This window comes from Falco punctatus, assembly GCF_963210335.1.
Source record: "Falco punctatus genome assembly, chromosome: 3".
NCBI classification, from domain to species: Eukaryota; Metazoa; Chordata; class Aves; order Falconiformes; family Falconidae; genus Falco; species Falco punctatus.
The window spans coordinates 112,796,454-112,811,487 of NC_137582.1; the positions used below are offsets into that span (position 1 = coordinate 112,796,454).

Consider the following 15,034-nt stretch of genomic DNA (forward strand, 5'->3'; position numbering starts at 1 on the left):
GCAGGTTTTGTGGATAAAAAGCTGATTAAGAGACACTATGTGGTCGTTGCTCTATGTGCACTCAGAGGTTAACCAGACCAATTATATAGGTATATACCCACATTCTAATAGCAAGTGGTCACTGCAAACGCATTATGACCAAGAAAATCAGGAAGATAATTTTAGCTCTATTAAACACATTTTCACATTCAATTTGTAAAATGGAAAATTATTATTTCTACTCCCTAGTAATACTAGCAAGGCAAATATATATTAGCTGTAAATTTGGGGGGACAAGAGCTGTTATTTATCTTTTTTGTATAGCACATCTGACAAACACTCAAACTGGTGGGAATCTCAGCACAAAACCAAAACCACAAGGTTAACTGGATTAGCCAGCTTCTTATAGCCAAGATTATACTCCAATTTAGAACAAGAATAATATTTATATTTCAATATCAGTCTGAAACAGCAGTAAGTTAGAAAACCTGATATTGGAGCTGGATATCACAGCAACACAAAAAATTTTAAGGTATACAAGCTGAAATGCATCCCCAGACTTCCCAGTCATTATTCAACTATTGTTCTATGAATGCATTAATTCTGTCCATTCCAGACTGTGTACAGTGACATAGAAACGACAAGGTGCATCAAGAAGTTTTGCTGTCATCTGAAATATTTTTATTAATCATTGCAATAAGCAGGATACTGCTTAACTGACCAATGATCTCATGTGCTATGATCCCTTACAACTAGGAAAGGTGTCCTTCAGGAATAACATTGGTAATGCATATAGGATAGTCCTCCACTTTTGTCCGCTAACTGAAATCAGCAAAACCAAGCCAAAACAAGCTTAAAGAAATCAGCAACCTTATTACAGTATTAAACAACCTACTATCTAAAGAACCTTCCCTTATTCTTAAGTATATGGGGAAACAAATTCCCTTCGCAACTCTTTCGTAAGTGCAGCCTTATTTATTTGAAGCAGCTCCCCAGACAGCCAATTCTCACGTCTTTAATTCATACAATAGCTTGGCTTATGCCTATCAGCTAAAATTTAACGGACGGAATTCCCATTACTTGCATCTCCCTTTGACACGTAGCCAAAACTACTCTCCATCCAAGAAATTAGTCCCTTGCAATGAAATAATCAGAGGTGCAGAAGTCTCAGTGTGTCATATAAATAAAATTTTAAAACTACGTAGCTTCTACCTATAGAAGTCACAGTACTTTCCTCCATTCTGGTTTTGGGAAAAGGGGAAGAGCTTTACAGTTTAAAACCCAGCATGCATTTAACCCACAGTTTTCAGTGATCTCAAACTCATACTACAAACAAATGAATCACAATTCTGAAATTTTTATTAGAATTCAGGTACAACTATGTTTATGTTCTGGCTAAAAACAACCCCATGTAGTTAAAGCAGAATCAGGAGACTCCGGTTTCTTAAGGAAATCTAGACTTCATTCCTGGGCTTGGTCTTGTGTTTAAAATTCACAGGGTGCTTGAAGACTGCATGCATTTCTATTTGTAATGCACTTCAGAAGATAGTTGTTGTGAGAAGACTGAAGTCTTCCTATATCAAACTTAATTTATCAGACTTCCTATTTAAGAAATATGTGGTATGGTGGAATTCTCATTGCTCTGAATGAATTAACATTCCCTCTGCACACTGCTTCCTATTCAGAACCCCACTATCAGCATGTGTACCATTAAGACCCTTACAAGGAACTCCATGCAGGGGAAGGGAGAAGGGTTAAAACATGCACAATGCAGCAACATTTTTAGACATCATTCAAAAAAATAAACCTAGTGTATCAATGTTCTAGGAACCTCTTTGGCAGCACAAAATTAGTATGTTCTGGTGATCCAAGACAAAAATAAAGGCAAACATCCCAAGAAGTAGCTGTTAAGACTACTGAAAAGGAACTTCAAAAAAACCAGAGCATAGAAATGCCCTTCTTTCAGGTTAAGTTGCCAGAAAACCAACCTGTCCCAACAAAAACTGATAAAAGCTTCTTCATTGTCAATTACAATCTCTGAATTAACATGAAGGAGCTCACTTACACTGACAATAATTTACTGTAGAGACAAAGTATTTGAAAGCAAAGGGAGAACTGCATTGTGCAGACAACCCAAGCAGGTTTCCTAAACTTTCAGATAAGCAAGGACAGGAATTACTGTTTGCTGAAGGTATAGTTAATCTGAAGTAAGGACACGTACCAGCCTTTGCTGCTCCAACAAGAGATCAGCTTCCTCCTTCTCTTTCTTATATAAAATCTCCATTTCTTGTAATCTGAAGATGAACAAAAGAAAATAAAAAGTAGTCAAAAGAGGTCATTATTGTCACAATGGCATTACTCTACACACACAGCCCACTGAACTACAGCTACAAGGATAAAAGTCATTCCACTTAAAAGGAACCGTTATTTGTCTGTTATAGTACTACAGAACTGAAACTTCCTCTAAGTTTCAGTTTAGTCCTTCACCCAAATGTGCACAGGGTTAGTGGCAGGTTCTTACCTGTGATTTTTAAAGGAGCTAGAGAACTGAAACACTGAAATAAAATAACGAGGAAGCTTTCTGAACTGTCAGAACAGGTAGCAGAGATGCTATGTGGCAGAACCTAAATTTAGGTTTGCACGGACACCAGCCAAATAACCAACATTTGCCTCCTCCGTGTTTCAGATTGAAATCGAGTTATTTTGTTACCTTTTCTCCATCTCCTGCTTCATGTCAATGCCCTGCTTCTCCAGAAGCTCCCTCTGAGCAAATGTCCAGTCAACTGGCTCAGAGGGAGTCTCAGCTGATGGTGTTTTCTCTCTTTCTGCTCGTGCTTGCTCTGGATGGTTGAATCTGAAGACGTGATTTTTACCCATGATGATACGATTTCCTAAAACATAGGAACAGAAGTTAAGTCTTTCAGGTAAGTATTCCAAAGCCATTGAAAAACATCACTAAATTATTCGTCCTATCTATCCTCTTGGGTGACAGCATAAGAAAAGATTGCCCTGTAAGGATTTCTGTATACATTGAAGTTACTAGGTGTCAAGAAAAAAACAAAAGAATGCCTGGTTTGTAAAGGACAAGACACTGCTGATAAGAAGCAGTGCTCACAAAGGACATCATCGTCCCAGCAGAGTTTATAAAAAATAAAAGGACAAACTTGGGAGACTGACCAACAGTGGCAGTGAATAAAACATCACTAAATCCCATTCCTCTCCTCCAGTGACAAAACATGAGCAAAAGCCACTTCAGCAGAATTTTCAGCTTGGAAAAGCCTAACTTCAAACACTGGAATGCATGGTGCTTACTTTTCTTTAAGATATGGTTTACATGTATTGGTTTTATTGGAGTCCTAATCAGTGGGATTTTACACCTTCTTTTACACTCATGTAAAAAGAGCTGAGGAAATAGCATATTAAGTCTTTTAGATAAATCCTAGAGATATCAAATGTCCACAAGGCCTGAAACATGTGCGTGATGGAAGACAGTAAAATGCCTCTGCTCTTCCAGAGAATATATTAATGTAGTTAACATTTTAAAAAGACATTCCAGTAAAAATAGACCAAAGTAACCAAAATTGTCCTTATAAATATATTACTAAAATATAGACTCTTAAAGATGTCCGAGACTATGTCTATATTCTTCTAGTAACTCAATCATGTAGATGCAGGGGGAAAAATAAAAAAAACCCAACATCTACTTCAAGACAAAGTAATTACTAAATGATAAAAGTCATGCTATTTAATATGAGCCATATGCAGGCACAGAACAGCAAAACCTGTTCCTCCTTCATTGTCCAGACTTGTGCTGAAGTCAGTACACTTGCTTCCATGAAAATGCTCACTTATAACTTGACACAAATAACTCAGAGGTGGGGTTTTTTTGTTTGGTTTTTTACCAGTAGAAAAGTGGGGGAGGGCCACAAAAAGCATGATATCTTGAAAGAGATAGGTTAAGCCCCGTAATTTAGGGAAGTCTCTCCCTCCTCTAAATCTTCCCCCACATGTCTTTTTAAAGGAATGTAGGGGACTGAGTGGGAAATCTAATGAGAGCAAAGAGAATCTGTTGTACTCCCGCAGAGGGTCATATCTAAGCTTTGCCAGGAAACCGGGAATTTTCCATCAGCAACTGGCAGTCTGTCTGCTCTGTCTCACTGAGACTGCCAAGGGCAATAGGCTTGGGCAAGAATGTATTTGAATAATATCAGGGTAAGCAGAAGGACAAGCAGGATGCTGTGTGGCGGTGCATATTTAAGTACACATACAGCTAGTGCAGGAAAGAATAAAAGAAAATTAACTGCTGTCAATACAAAAATGGTACCAACTTCTGTTTAAAAGCTACACTCCAAAAAAGTAACACTGCTGTCCTTGAACAGCACCCAGCATTCTCTACATATGATGCAAGTATCACATATGGACAATTCTTAGGTACAGAGTCTACCAAAAAATCCTAACAATTCTTACCTGAGCGCAACTGCACAGGCTGCACAACCCTCTTGCCATTAACATAAGTCTCTGATCGTTCACAAGGCTCCAAAGTAACAATAACTATGAAGAAAACAAACAACATGGATGAATGAGACTTTAGAGAGCACAGTATAGAAACAGAAGTGTGCAGACCCTACAGGCCTCTCATTTTCTGCCTATCTTCCTACTAACACCAAAACAAGATACAAATGAACCGCTCCTTGATGCCATGGCTAAAAAAGAAGTAACGCCCCACAAGAAGAATCAATACTATTGACAACTCCAGATATTGCAGCTGGAAATCATTAATATTTTTTCTGTTTGAATTTTCATGTTTGTAGTTAATGAAGATCAGAACTTAACTCTTATACTGACTGCAGCAACTGAAGCTATTATCACTTAAATTTAATTTTCTTCCCCTAAGACTCAAAAAACGCAGCGAGTCAAAGATGGTTTTTTCCTTGAGGTAAGAGAAACTTACAAATACCAAGCCAACTATTAAGTAAGAGGGGAAAGATTCAACAATACTTTGCTAGAAGTAGGTTTTTTACCTTCACCATTGTTGTTCCTCTCACTTCGAAAGATACAGTGTTCTTCTTTGATATGAGCCCCACTCAGTACAATGTCTTGCCTTCGCTCAGCGTCAGCCTGGCCAACCCTGGGTCCAAGAAAAGATATTTCAAGAGCAAATCAGACACTTCCTACAACCCTCAGAAATACCCTGGAAAACAGTCTACACTATTAAAACCATCCTTCAAGTTCAAAGGGTAGAAATAGCACTTGGCATTGCAGAGAACTTACCAGATGTACCATAAATTGGAGGATAACTGCTTGACAAAAGAAAAGAGATGTTTTCTCTCTCTTAAAACATATAATTTAAAGAGAGAACTGAAATGTTAAACACCTTCGGATTTAATGTGTTTCCTTGTCTCTTGTGTACCCCCTTCTCCCTTTAGCAAAGGCACACAGAAGGAAAAAAACCCACAAAACTAACAGGAACTTCCAGTGGTGCATTTCAGCTGGCATACAGTGATCGTGCCTTCCAATAATCACCAGCTGCACTTTAACAAAGCAGTAAAAATGGCTCGGGAGACTCTTGCTGACTAACATGATGTCACAAGCAGTTTCATCCAGCTTCCAGACAGTGAGAGGCTAGGAGTATCCCTGGAGCTTGAAGATTTATGTCCACTCCAAACTCAAATATTTGAGGAACTCTAGATACGGACAACTTAGTTTTCAATCCCAATGTTTATGAACTTCTTGCTCTACTTATTACTCTATACATTTCTGATGTCCACTAGCTAGGCTCAAAATTTAAAATGGTTTCTTAAGCCCCAAGCTATTCTACTGATTGTTCTGCACTGAATTCTCTACAAGTTTGATGTTCTTTTCAGTGGGTCCAATGCATATTAGAGTAGTACCATACAGCAGCACCTGTCTGTGTACTCTTCTCCATCTGTTCCCAAAGAATATACAAACTAAGCAACCAAACATGGCTTAGTGCTCCAAAGATAACAAAAATCACCTCTATTCTTCCAGATGTCTTGAAACAAGTTTTGGAATAAAAACCATTTTAAATTCCAAATCTGGCTATTAAATTTAGTCTCATACATGTGAATACAGAATATGTTAATTGTGCAGAGGCAAAGATAACAGTTTATTTTAAAAATGAAGTGAATGCTCATCCATATTCTGGTTGCTTTTATCAAGTTTTCAATCCTCCACCCACCAGAATCTCAAAGGTATTTTCAGGAAGTTTTATTATTTTTGGTTTGCGGTATCTTAGAAAAGATATGCTTTCTTTTATTGCCCAAGCATAGTAACGAACTTATCATAAAGCTAAATGACTGCACCCATTACTCTGAAAGCAAAAAATCAACTTAAAAGAAAATGCGTTTATGTACTTTTTTCCATCTACAGCAATCTCATGCTTTGTACCTGCAAGCTGAATAGTTCAATGCACAGTTACTTAATCTCACGGTGTCTCCAGCATGGGGTTTTAAGCAAGCAAAGAAGCAGACCTCAGAGTGTATTAACACCAATCCTCACCTAGTAATACCATCTTTGATGTAGTAAAGCAGACATTCAGACATGAGAGGATCTTCATTAAGGTTTACAAGATGAGGAGTCTAAAAGAACAAAAAGGAAAGTTAATTAAGAACAGAAGACCTATTTTCAGGCTTCTTCCCACAGCTGTGGAAGATGTACATTAATCCAGCAGCCTTGCTATGTATCTTGAGGTTATGCCATAATGCATTTTTTCAAATATAACCTCTTGCAGTACTGAAGAGCATAAAAAAGGAACAGCAGAAATAGAGCTCAGATTGCTTAGTTATCTGAAGTATCAATTGAGGGAATAAAGGCTTCAGCTGGAAAAAAAACCAAACACCACAATTCCTTGTAAAGTCTCTGTAAATTTGTTAAGGGAAGTCCAACAGCAGAAAGAAACAGTAAAATTTTTAAACTGATGGGGAATTGACTTTGACTTTTCTTGGGCAAAACAGGTGTGATGCTCATTTGGCAAAGTCCATTAACATCCAAAGAAAATCTAAAACTACTAGCATTCTTCAATACAAACAGCTAAAAAGCTCTCCATCTAAAGTTCTTCTAAATTCAAGTCCACTACAATTACTAAACCAACCTTCTTTGGTGAAAAAACCCCACTGGAATCAGCAAACAAGTCACAAGGCCTTGGTGTGAAAACCTAGCCAGTGAGATCACAGTAAGCACAAATACAAAAGAAAAGGCAAAAAAGGTTAAACAGAATTAAAGAAGAAAGATGATAAAAGAGATGTAAAACTTAGTAAGCAACTTGTCCCTTTGTTAACCTCAAACAGAATAAATTCAACAAAAGGAAATAAATTTGACTAAGATTCCTTGGGAACATTGCTTCCATCCATTTATTATAGCTCCAAAAAGTCTACTTCAGAGAGATGTTAACAGCACTCAGTTTACAGAAGCACAAAAACTACCGGATGTTAAAAATGAAATCTGTCTTTGAATGAAGAAGTCTGATTGTCAATTGCCCAACAAAGATGTAACTACAAAGACAGAAAAGGGGAAAGAACAAGACACCTTTTTCACCCCTGAAAAGATAGGGGCCACCTAAAACTGCACCTAAGGGTGTCCCATGCCATCATCGCTATTCACTGCATTCAAATCAACACTGGGAGCTGTATAAAGCTTTTAAATCAAGAGAAAACTGGTAAGAGACTAAATCCTATAGTCAACTACTGTAACACTACTATGACTTGCACCACTTGGACACTCTGAAAATACTGCTGTACCCTATACAAACGTTTCAGCATCCAAATTCGTTTATCACACTAAATTAAAGTCTGAATGGGTCTTTCAGAGGCAGAGATTTTTGTAAGAAATAAAGCTCAACAATTTGAAAAATAATGCTAGCAAAACCAACTGTTCACTCATTCTATTATTCATACACAAAGAGTTATATCTTCAACTTTCTCCTGTCCGCATTTCTCAAGCACGAGCTGAAGGACTTGCCCTGCTCCCATCTTTGATGACAGCACCAGCAATTACATTTCCACAAACCATTTAAGAAGTTTCCTGCCAAAAGCAAAACTGGTAGATACAGCAACAACTGCACAATGTCATACCTTTTAATTTGTAAAGTAGGCAAAATATACCTTACAGAGTTCAATTTACAGCTCAGTGGGTAAAAACACAATGCTGTCCTAGTAGCATACAGTTAGATTATATATTGGTACTTCAGAAGTGTAAAGTCTTTATAAAAAAAATTCAAATTTGCTATCTACGTCTCAGGTTTTCACAACAGCAGCCACAGTTACTAGAAGGAGAACTAATGAAACTCAAGTGCAAGGATAGCAAGAAACAGAAGCAGAAAGGACTAGGTCAAGAGTTTTACTTCTCCTAATAAATCCTATATGGGTAAAAATAAATACTATCTATTACCAACACAACTACTTAATCCAGATGGCATTTATACACAAACCTGATCAGCTGAAAATGCACCAAAAGAGTCATCAAAAAGAGCTGAGGGCCTCTGAGGGAAAATCTAAAAGGAGATTAGGATCCATAACAAAAGGACATGTAAAGAACACTCAACAAATTGGCGTCTTTACAAACCTTAGGCACTTCTGGAGTTGATAACGAAACTAAACCAGACTTCTACCTACTGCAAACATAACAGTTTAACACTACTTTAAGCAAAGGATTAAATATTTTAATCAGTTCTGCTGTCCCATGTTTCTGTACAATGCCTCTAGATAGGTCCCCATTTAACCTTAAATCAGGTTTGTTACATGCTTGCACATAGAAGTTTCAGGCTAAAATATTACCCTGTGCTCCTTGTTCAAAGATTTTTGAGATACAAGTACATTCTTCTCCTTGTACTTCTTTAATAATTCTGCTTTAACTGCATAGATAGCTTCTTTACCAATTTATCATTTTATATTTACAGCACTGATTTATGACCTTTTCCTGCATAGTCCTGCTTCTTTCAACTTTCAGAAAATAGAAGTATTGATGTATCCTGAAAGAAATATTCCCCTGCATCCCATGTTCAGTGGTTCATTAGATAACAACCCCTTTTTCCAACAGCAAAAAGGATTAACAAAAAAATTCAGGGAAAAGCATCTAAACAAGACGTCAAACTTCTGTGAGAATCTTAATGAGGAGTAGGTAGAGTACCTGAAGGTCACACACAGATACTGCTGAAAACAGCAACAACAATTGATGAGGCAGCATTTCTGAGCTGCTAACGAAACAATAATATGCAAGGAGCTACAAAAAAAATGGGCAATAATCCTTAGATGTAATGTGTTTTGATAGATTCTAACAATAAAGCCATTTCCAAAAAGACACTGTAAGAAGAACTTACTACTAGGGGTCCAAACCTCACTTATGTTGTTACGTATCTTACATGAACACAAGCCCTTGTATGAATGGTAGCTCCTCATCACCCTTTCCTCCCAGGTCCACCAGCCTTTTGAAGACATTACGCAACTGTTACTCATTTTTTTTTCTTACCTTTTTAGGTGAGAAGACTCCCAGTGTTCCTCCATCTTCCCGAATGGCAACTCCCATTTCTGCCAACAATGCCTCCCTGAGAGAGAAAAGCAAGGTATGTATTATATTTTGAGCTTCTCAGACAAAATTAGATAAAATCTTAGAAAAAAAAAAAATAGACCTTAGTCTAATGAAAGCCACGTAATATAATACATTAGACTTTCAACAAGCCTATCAACTGACCATACAGCCAGGACTTTCACTACCTCATAACACAACAGGGCAAGTTTCTAAACTTTAGTCCTAGAACTTATAGACCTGCACAACAGCAACAGCAAGAATTTTTACAGAGATTTAATAGCATTTTAGTGCAATAACCTATCACAAGATAAGTACATTTTAAGACATTACATTCGTTGCTTCTTTAAGGAAGGTTAAAGTCTGTTCTAAATTTAAAAATTCCATTTAGGTAAGAGGAGCTACTACTATCCACTAATTTACAAAGACTTGACTGGCTCTTCCTGATCCAATATAAAAATACTTTCTCCTTCTTAAGACATAAAAAGGATTCTATTGGGTCAAACTGTTCATGTAATACAGTTTCTTGGCTTTGACAAAACACAACAGTGGCACCAACACAGAAGAATAAGAACGTGGCAAACACTATGATATTTTCCCCAAAGTATTTTCACAGTCCCCCAGTTTCTTCCTAAAGAATTCCCATAATTAACGATTGCATTTCTTTTAAACAGCTATCCAAAATGTTGGGGTTTTGATGTTTTCTCCTTTGTTTTTCTTTTTAATTCAACTCCTATCATCATCAACATAATGTAGTGAAGACTTTCACAGCTTACCTATGTATTGTGAGAACTTCCTATTGTTTCAAATCACCTGACAGCCTTACAGTCCCTTAGCTCTGTCAGTGAATAATCTATCTCGACCCACTTTCTTCATACAGCTCTCACTGGTTTTACAGACTCAGTCACACTGTTTCCAGGCAAATATTTTCCACTTATATATTCTGCAAGCTTTTAATATTCTAGTAAGTAATGCTCTGTTTGGCTGCACTCACTTTCTGACAATTATTAAGCATCTCGCTCTAGAACACAATTCAACCAAAGCTGAAAGGTAAAGCTGCTTCGTAATTTTAGATACTCCAGCACTAAAAACTCAAATCCTTTCTGCTCAACTTTAGGGCCAAAGTTTTTGGAATGTAAGAAAACGGTGGAAAGGGGAAGAAAGAGACCAGGACTCCATGCTGCTCTGCAGCAGAAGCCAACGCAGCAGGTTAAGATTTTACCAGAATTACAACAGTACACTTTAACTGTAGGAAATACAGGAAAGAATACAGCTTCCTCTCAGCATTGCCCCTACTGTTTATATAATGCATAGGTAAACAGAATTATCACTAAGCACTATTCTGCTGTTCCATTGATTCGGAACAGAGTAACGTTCTCAGTTTTCCACACTTCTCCATTTTCTGGACACCATCCGACCTTTCCATCCTAATGGCCTCAGTTTTCCTCAGCTTCTCCTCCCATGTTTCATTCAGCTCTGCAATGATCTTCTCAGATTCCTGTGTGAAAATCCCAGAAGCTGTTTTACAATTCTCCTCAAAGTTCTTTACATAATACACAAAACAATGAAAGTCTGTGCTCAGTTCTAGGCCTCAGATTAAGTTTGGCTATAAAACGTACTCTTAGCTCTTCAAAACTAAGTTGTCCTCCTTAATTTCTCCAAGGGTAAACGGCCTTGATGGCAAGCTGAGAAAAGATTATTTTTTATCTAACCACAGTCAGACTTTAATTTGAACATCTAAATTTTTTTCTTTTGCTATTTTTTTAAGATCTGATTTACAGACATCATTCAGTAACTAGATGCCAAGGAACTGCAGAGACCACACTGTTACTTCCATGGCAACAGAGGGTTTCCAATAGGAAAGGGATTTGCAGTGTGTGTTCCAGCCCATTCCAATCCCTGTAGCAGTGTGTCTCATGGATAAGACATGAGAATGAAGCAGAGATTTGACACTGCCAGCTCTCCCCACTCATCCACCCATGGAAATTGGGAGGGGGGCTTTCATAAAAATCAAGAAATACTTCACTGTAATGCACTTTTGATGCAGTTCAATTTTATGCAGTATTGGGATAAGGCCGCTATTGTCTGGACAAAGCATGCTATTCTGTGTGCTTCACATTTTAATCTGTGGGGGCTGGGCAAATACAACAGTGGCAGGATTATTCTTCCTCCTTTTTTCAACTTTGGGATAATGTGGTTTTCTGAAAGCTGAATGCATTTGCCAGTCAGATTTTGTCCACACTAGTGCTGACCAGGCCTCCTGAAGTCTATACTTATGACCAAATTTTCTGCAATTACCACTGCATCAGAGAACCTGTAAACAACAATCACGATTTTCATTTATAATTTACTTGTAGCTCCAGGCTACAATTAAACCTAAATAATCCTAACAGGAAAGGCTGTGCATGAACACAGTTTCTAGCCCACAACACAGTTAAGTGCCCTTTTCAAGGTGCCGAGGAGATTTTCAACGACTTCTTAGAGAAACGGTAGCACACTGCATATATCTATGAAGTAAAGTTCTCCTGGGTTCACTGCTATTTAGCCTTGGAAAAGACCAAAATAATGGCCCCCTTAATCTACAGCAAGACCTACCTTCAAACGCTCAATTGCCTCTTCTCCTCCAGGTGTTGACATGATTCTTTCCTGTATACTGGACACAGATGTTAAGCCCACCTGACTACTGAGAGAGCAGGAGGATGGAGATGCAGTGAGGGACCCCATGGAGGCTGTGGAAAAATTGCCAGGACGTTGATTCTCGGAGGCTAGCAAGTATCTATGTTTATTGTTCTGAAAATCTTTCAAATCTGGGAGAGAGACACACAGACAGAGGGAAGGCAGAAAGATGGGAAAAAGGAAAATAGGAAGAGGGAAGAAAGAGGAAGAAGGAAAGGAAGGAAATACCAGCATAAGAGGAAAGCATTTAAGCAGCAACAAGACAAGTTTTGTAATTTTTTAGATGGCAGTTCCAAAACAAATATTTTAATATTACTATAACATAACAATAACTCATTTCAGACCCTGAGGATTACTAGTTGCATCATAAACCATCTTCATAAAAAATGCCTGAAAAAATAAATTACACACTTGCCAAAAATAAACCATCTTATTCCTAACTGAACACTGAAATGAGCCCCACGGAGCTCAGATGAGGAGCAGATTCAGTTCCTCATGAGATTAGTGACATTTTGGGCTAAAGTCTAAATAGACACCAACGCTTTACACTCAGAAAAACATTCTCTTCCAGGCTCCTTTAATCTAAAATGAATAAGTAAATCTTTATTACAACACTGGTTCTGCTGACGAGCCACCCAGACCACACGAACAAAGAACTAAATCCTCTAAATTCTCACAGCAGTGTATATGAATCACCTGTCAGTCCGTGACGAGGAGAGGAGAACACAAGTTCACAGAAACATTATTATGTTACTTCTTGACCCTCCTTATCTGAAAAATGGAAATCTAAAGATACCTGACCAGTGGAAAAGGTGATAGGTGGTGCTCATACTGCAGAAGGTGCCTGAAAGCTTTTTGGTCTTAATTTAGATGAGGAAGGCCTTAAAAAGCCCCAGAATTTAATAAGGCAGCTTTTGTAGCCTGAAAATCTGGAGGCCTGAAAGATGCCTCCTTGAAAGACAGAAAACAAGAAAAATGTGCATGAATGATTTAAGAACAAATATCCAAAGGTAATTTATTTTAATCTTACTTAGCTTCTCAGATACGTCTGTAAACTATATCCTTGGAATAAGCGCACAAAAAAAAATCTTACATGGAATTAGACAATTAAATAGCTCAGTATTAATGATTTTTATAGTTTTAAATTCTATTTCTAAAATAAATCCTTTAAAATAAGCATCCTTATAAAAGAACCAGGTCAAATCAGACCTTGCAAGTTATAAACAAGGGCTTCACACTTACAAAAATGAGATGCTCACCCAGACATTGCATAAATTTCCATGTCCTCCTACATCTCCTCTACTCTTATCCTGAACAATTCTGCTATTGTCAGCCTTATGCCCTAGTTCACTCCACATTCAGCCTGCTGTTTCAGCCTCATGAAACTGATGATTGCATCAAGTCAGTTTGAAAACCACCATCTGCAAATCCAGGAAGCAGGGGTGGGAGTTTAACAGAAGAAAAGCAGGTTAAGGAAAGGGAATGCCATCGGGATGAGGAAGGCAGGCATGACAGAGCAGGGAAGATGAAGTCTCCAAAGGCCAAGACGCATGCAGTCCTGAAGATAAAGGACGTGGTGCTTGCAATAGCTTTCGCAGTTGCTGTGACCACAGAGAACCAAAGCCCTCAGCATCATGCACGCTTTTCCTGGAGGCTGCAGCTTTCACACAGATGATATATGCACACGCTGGAAGCAGCATCAGAATGTAAGACAAGGCCAGAATGAGTCTTTACACCACCAGTAGTTTTAATTTTAGGAAATTTCAGACAGATCTCTTCCAGTTGATATTGTTTGAGCAAGGGTGAAGACGACTGACTGAAAGAATTTTAAAAGTCTAGCAACCCAAAATTTACATAGAATACATTTCTCTTGCAATAGACTACATATATTTCCCTTTCATAAAAGCACACAGTAGAACAGAAATAAAATGCCTTTTGCAGACTGCTTTCAACCCTATGAAGTTAATAATCTACAACCAAGTATTTGAGCTCAAATGAGACCTTCAGCAGTACAGGATGTTCAATTTTTATTTTTTTTTTTTAAGAAACTATACAAAATAAAACTCAAACCTCTCCAGGAGGAACTGATAACATTTCACCTTGAGTTAATCAATTACGACATTTAAAACAAATACTTTTAGCTGAAAAAGAGATATTAAAATGCCAGGAAGCTAGGTGACCAGAAGCTGTTTCATTTGAATAACTTGAGAAAGGTTCAAGAACAAGATTTTCTAGTTCAACTCTAAATGGCTGGCTGTCATGAAAACAGACTAAAGAACTTCCACTATCCCTTCTATATTCCGCCAGAAAGGAAGAATGAACGTATGTTGCATTTTAAACTTTGCACTTTTTTTTGACTGCCAACTCAGTCTAAGGAACCGTGGTTAAGCTAGTTTCCATGAAACTGCACTGCATTCCACAGTGAGTGTTCTGTCTGGGATTTCCCTGTGAGAAATGCTGGCATGCAAAGCTCAGTTAAAAGCTGACCCAGAGAAAGCAGGTTAAACAAGAGAACCACACAATACACACATTTGCCTCCACTTCCAGAGTATTCATCTCCCATTGGATCAACTGAAAGGAAGCAGGAGGGAAAATACAAGAAGGATCAAAATTGAAGGTTCACTAGTGACATAGGAAGGGAAGAGAAAACTACTTGATGTTTAAAGAAACAAAAGCACAATTTTCAGTAACACAATTTTTTCAGTTTTGATTTAGAACCAAAAAACAGATTGTACCAAGCATAAAAACACTTGTATTTCATTGCCTTCTGGCCCCATTCTCTTGAAAACAAGTAAATAAAAAGGTAAATACATATTACACATTTTAAATTGTCTGTGAC

At 37.7% G+C, this 15,034-nt stretch overlaps 1 protein-coding gene across 11 annotated transcripts in view; it reads right to left on the reverse strand.

The window, feature by feature from the left end:
- The window catches only part of KIF1B (kinesin family member 1B), a 96,485-nt gene that overhangs the window by 46,280 nt on the left and 35,171 nt on the right, over window positions 1-15,034 (reverse strand). For 5 of the 11 annotated variants that reach the window (XM_080380914.1, XM_080380913.1, XM_080380912.1 and 2 more), the window contains exons 13-21: window positions 14,725-14,766; window positions 12,115-12,326; window positions 10,938-11,017; window positions 9,463-9,538; window positions 6,499-6,578; window positions 5,001-5,107; window positions 4,447-4,530; window positions 2,690-2,870; window positions 2,201-2,273 (exon numbers count right to left, since the gene is read on the reverse strand). In XM_080380914.1, the coding sequence (XP_080237040.1) occupies window positions 2,201-2,273; window positions 2,690-2,870; window positions 4,447-4,530; window positions 5,001-5,107; window positions 6,499-6,578; window positions 9,463-9,538; window positions 10,938-11,017; window positions 12,115-12,326; window positions 14,725-14,766 (935 nt within the window). The remainder of the gene's footprint in view (window positions 1-2,200; window positions 2,274-2,689; window positions 2,871-4,446; window positions 4,531-5,000; window positions 5,108-6,498; window positions 6,579-9,462; window positions 9,539-10,937; window positions 11,018-12,114; window positions 12,327-14,724; window positions 14,767-15,034) is intronic. The other 6 variants (XM_080380906.1, XM_080380911.1, XM_080380907.1 and 3 more) reach the window with 3 other exon arrangements.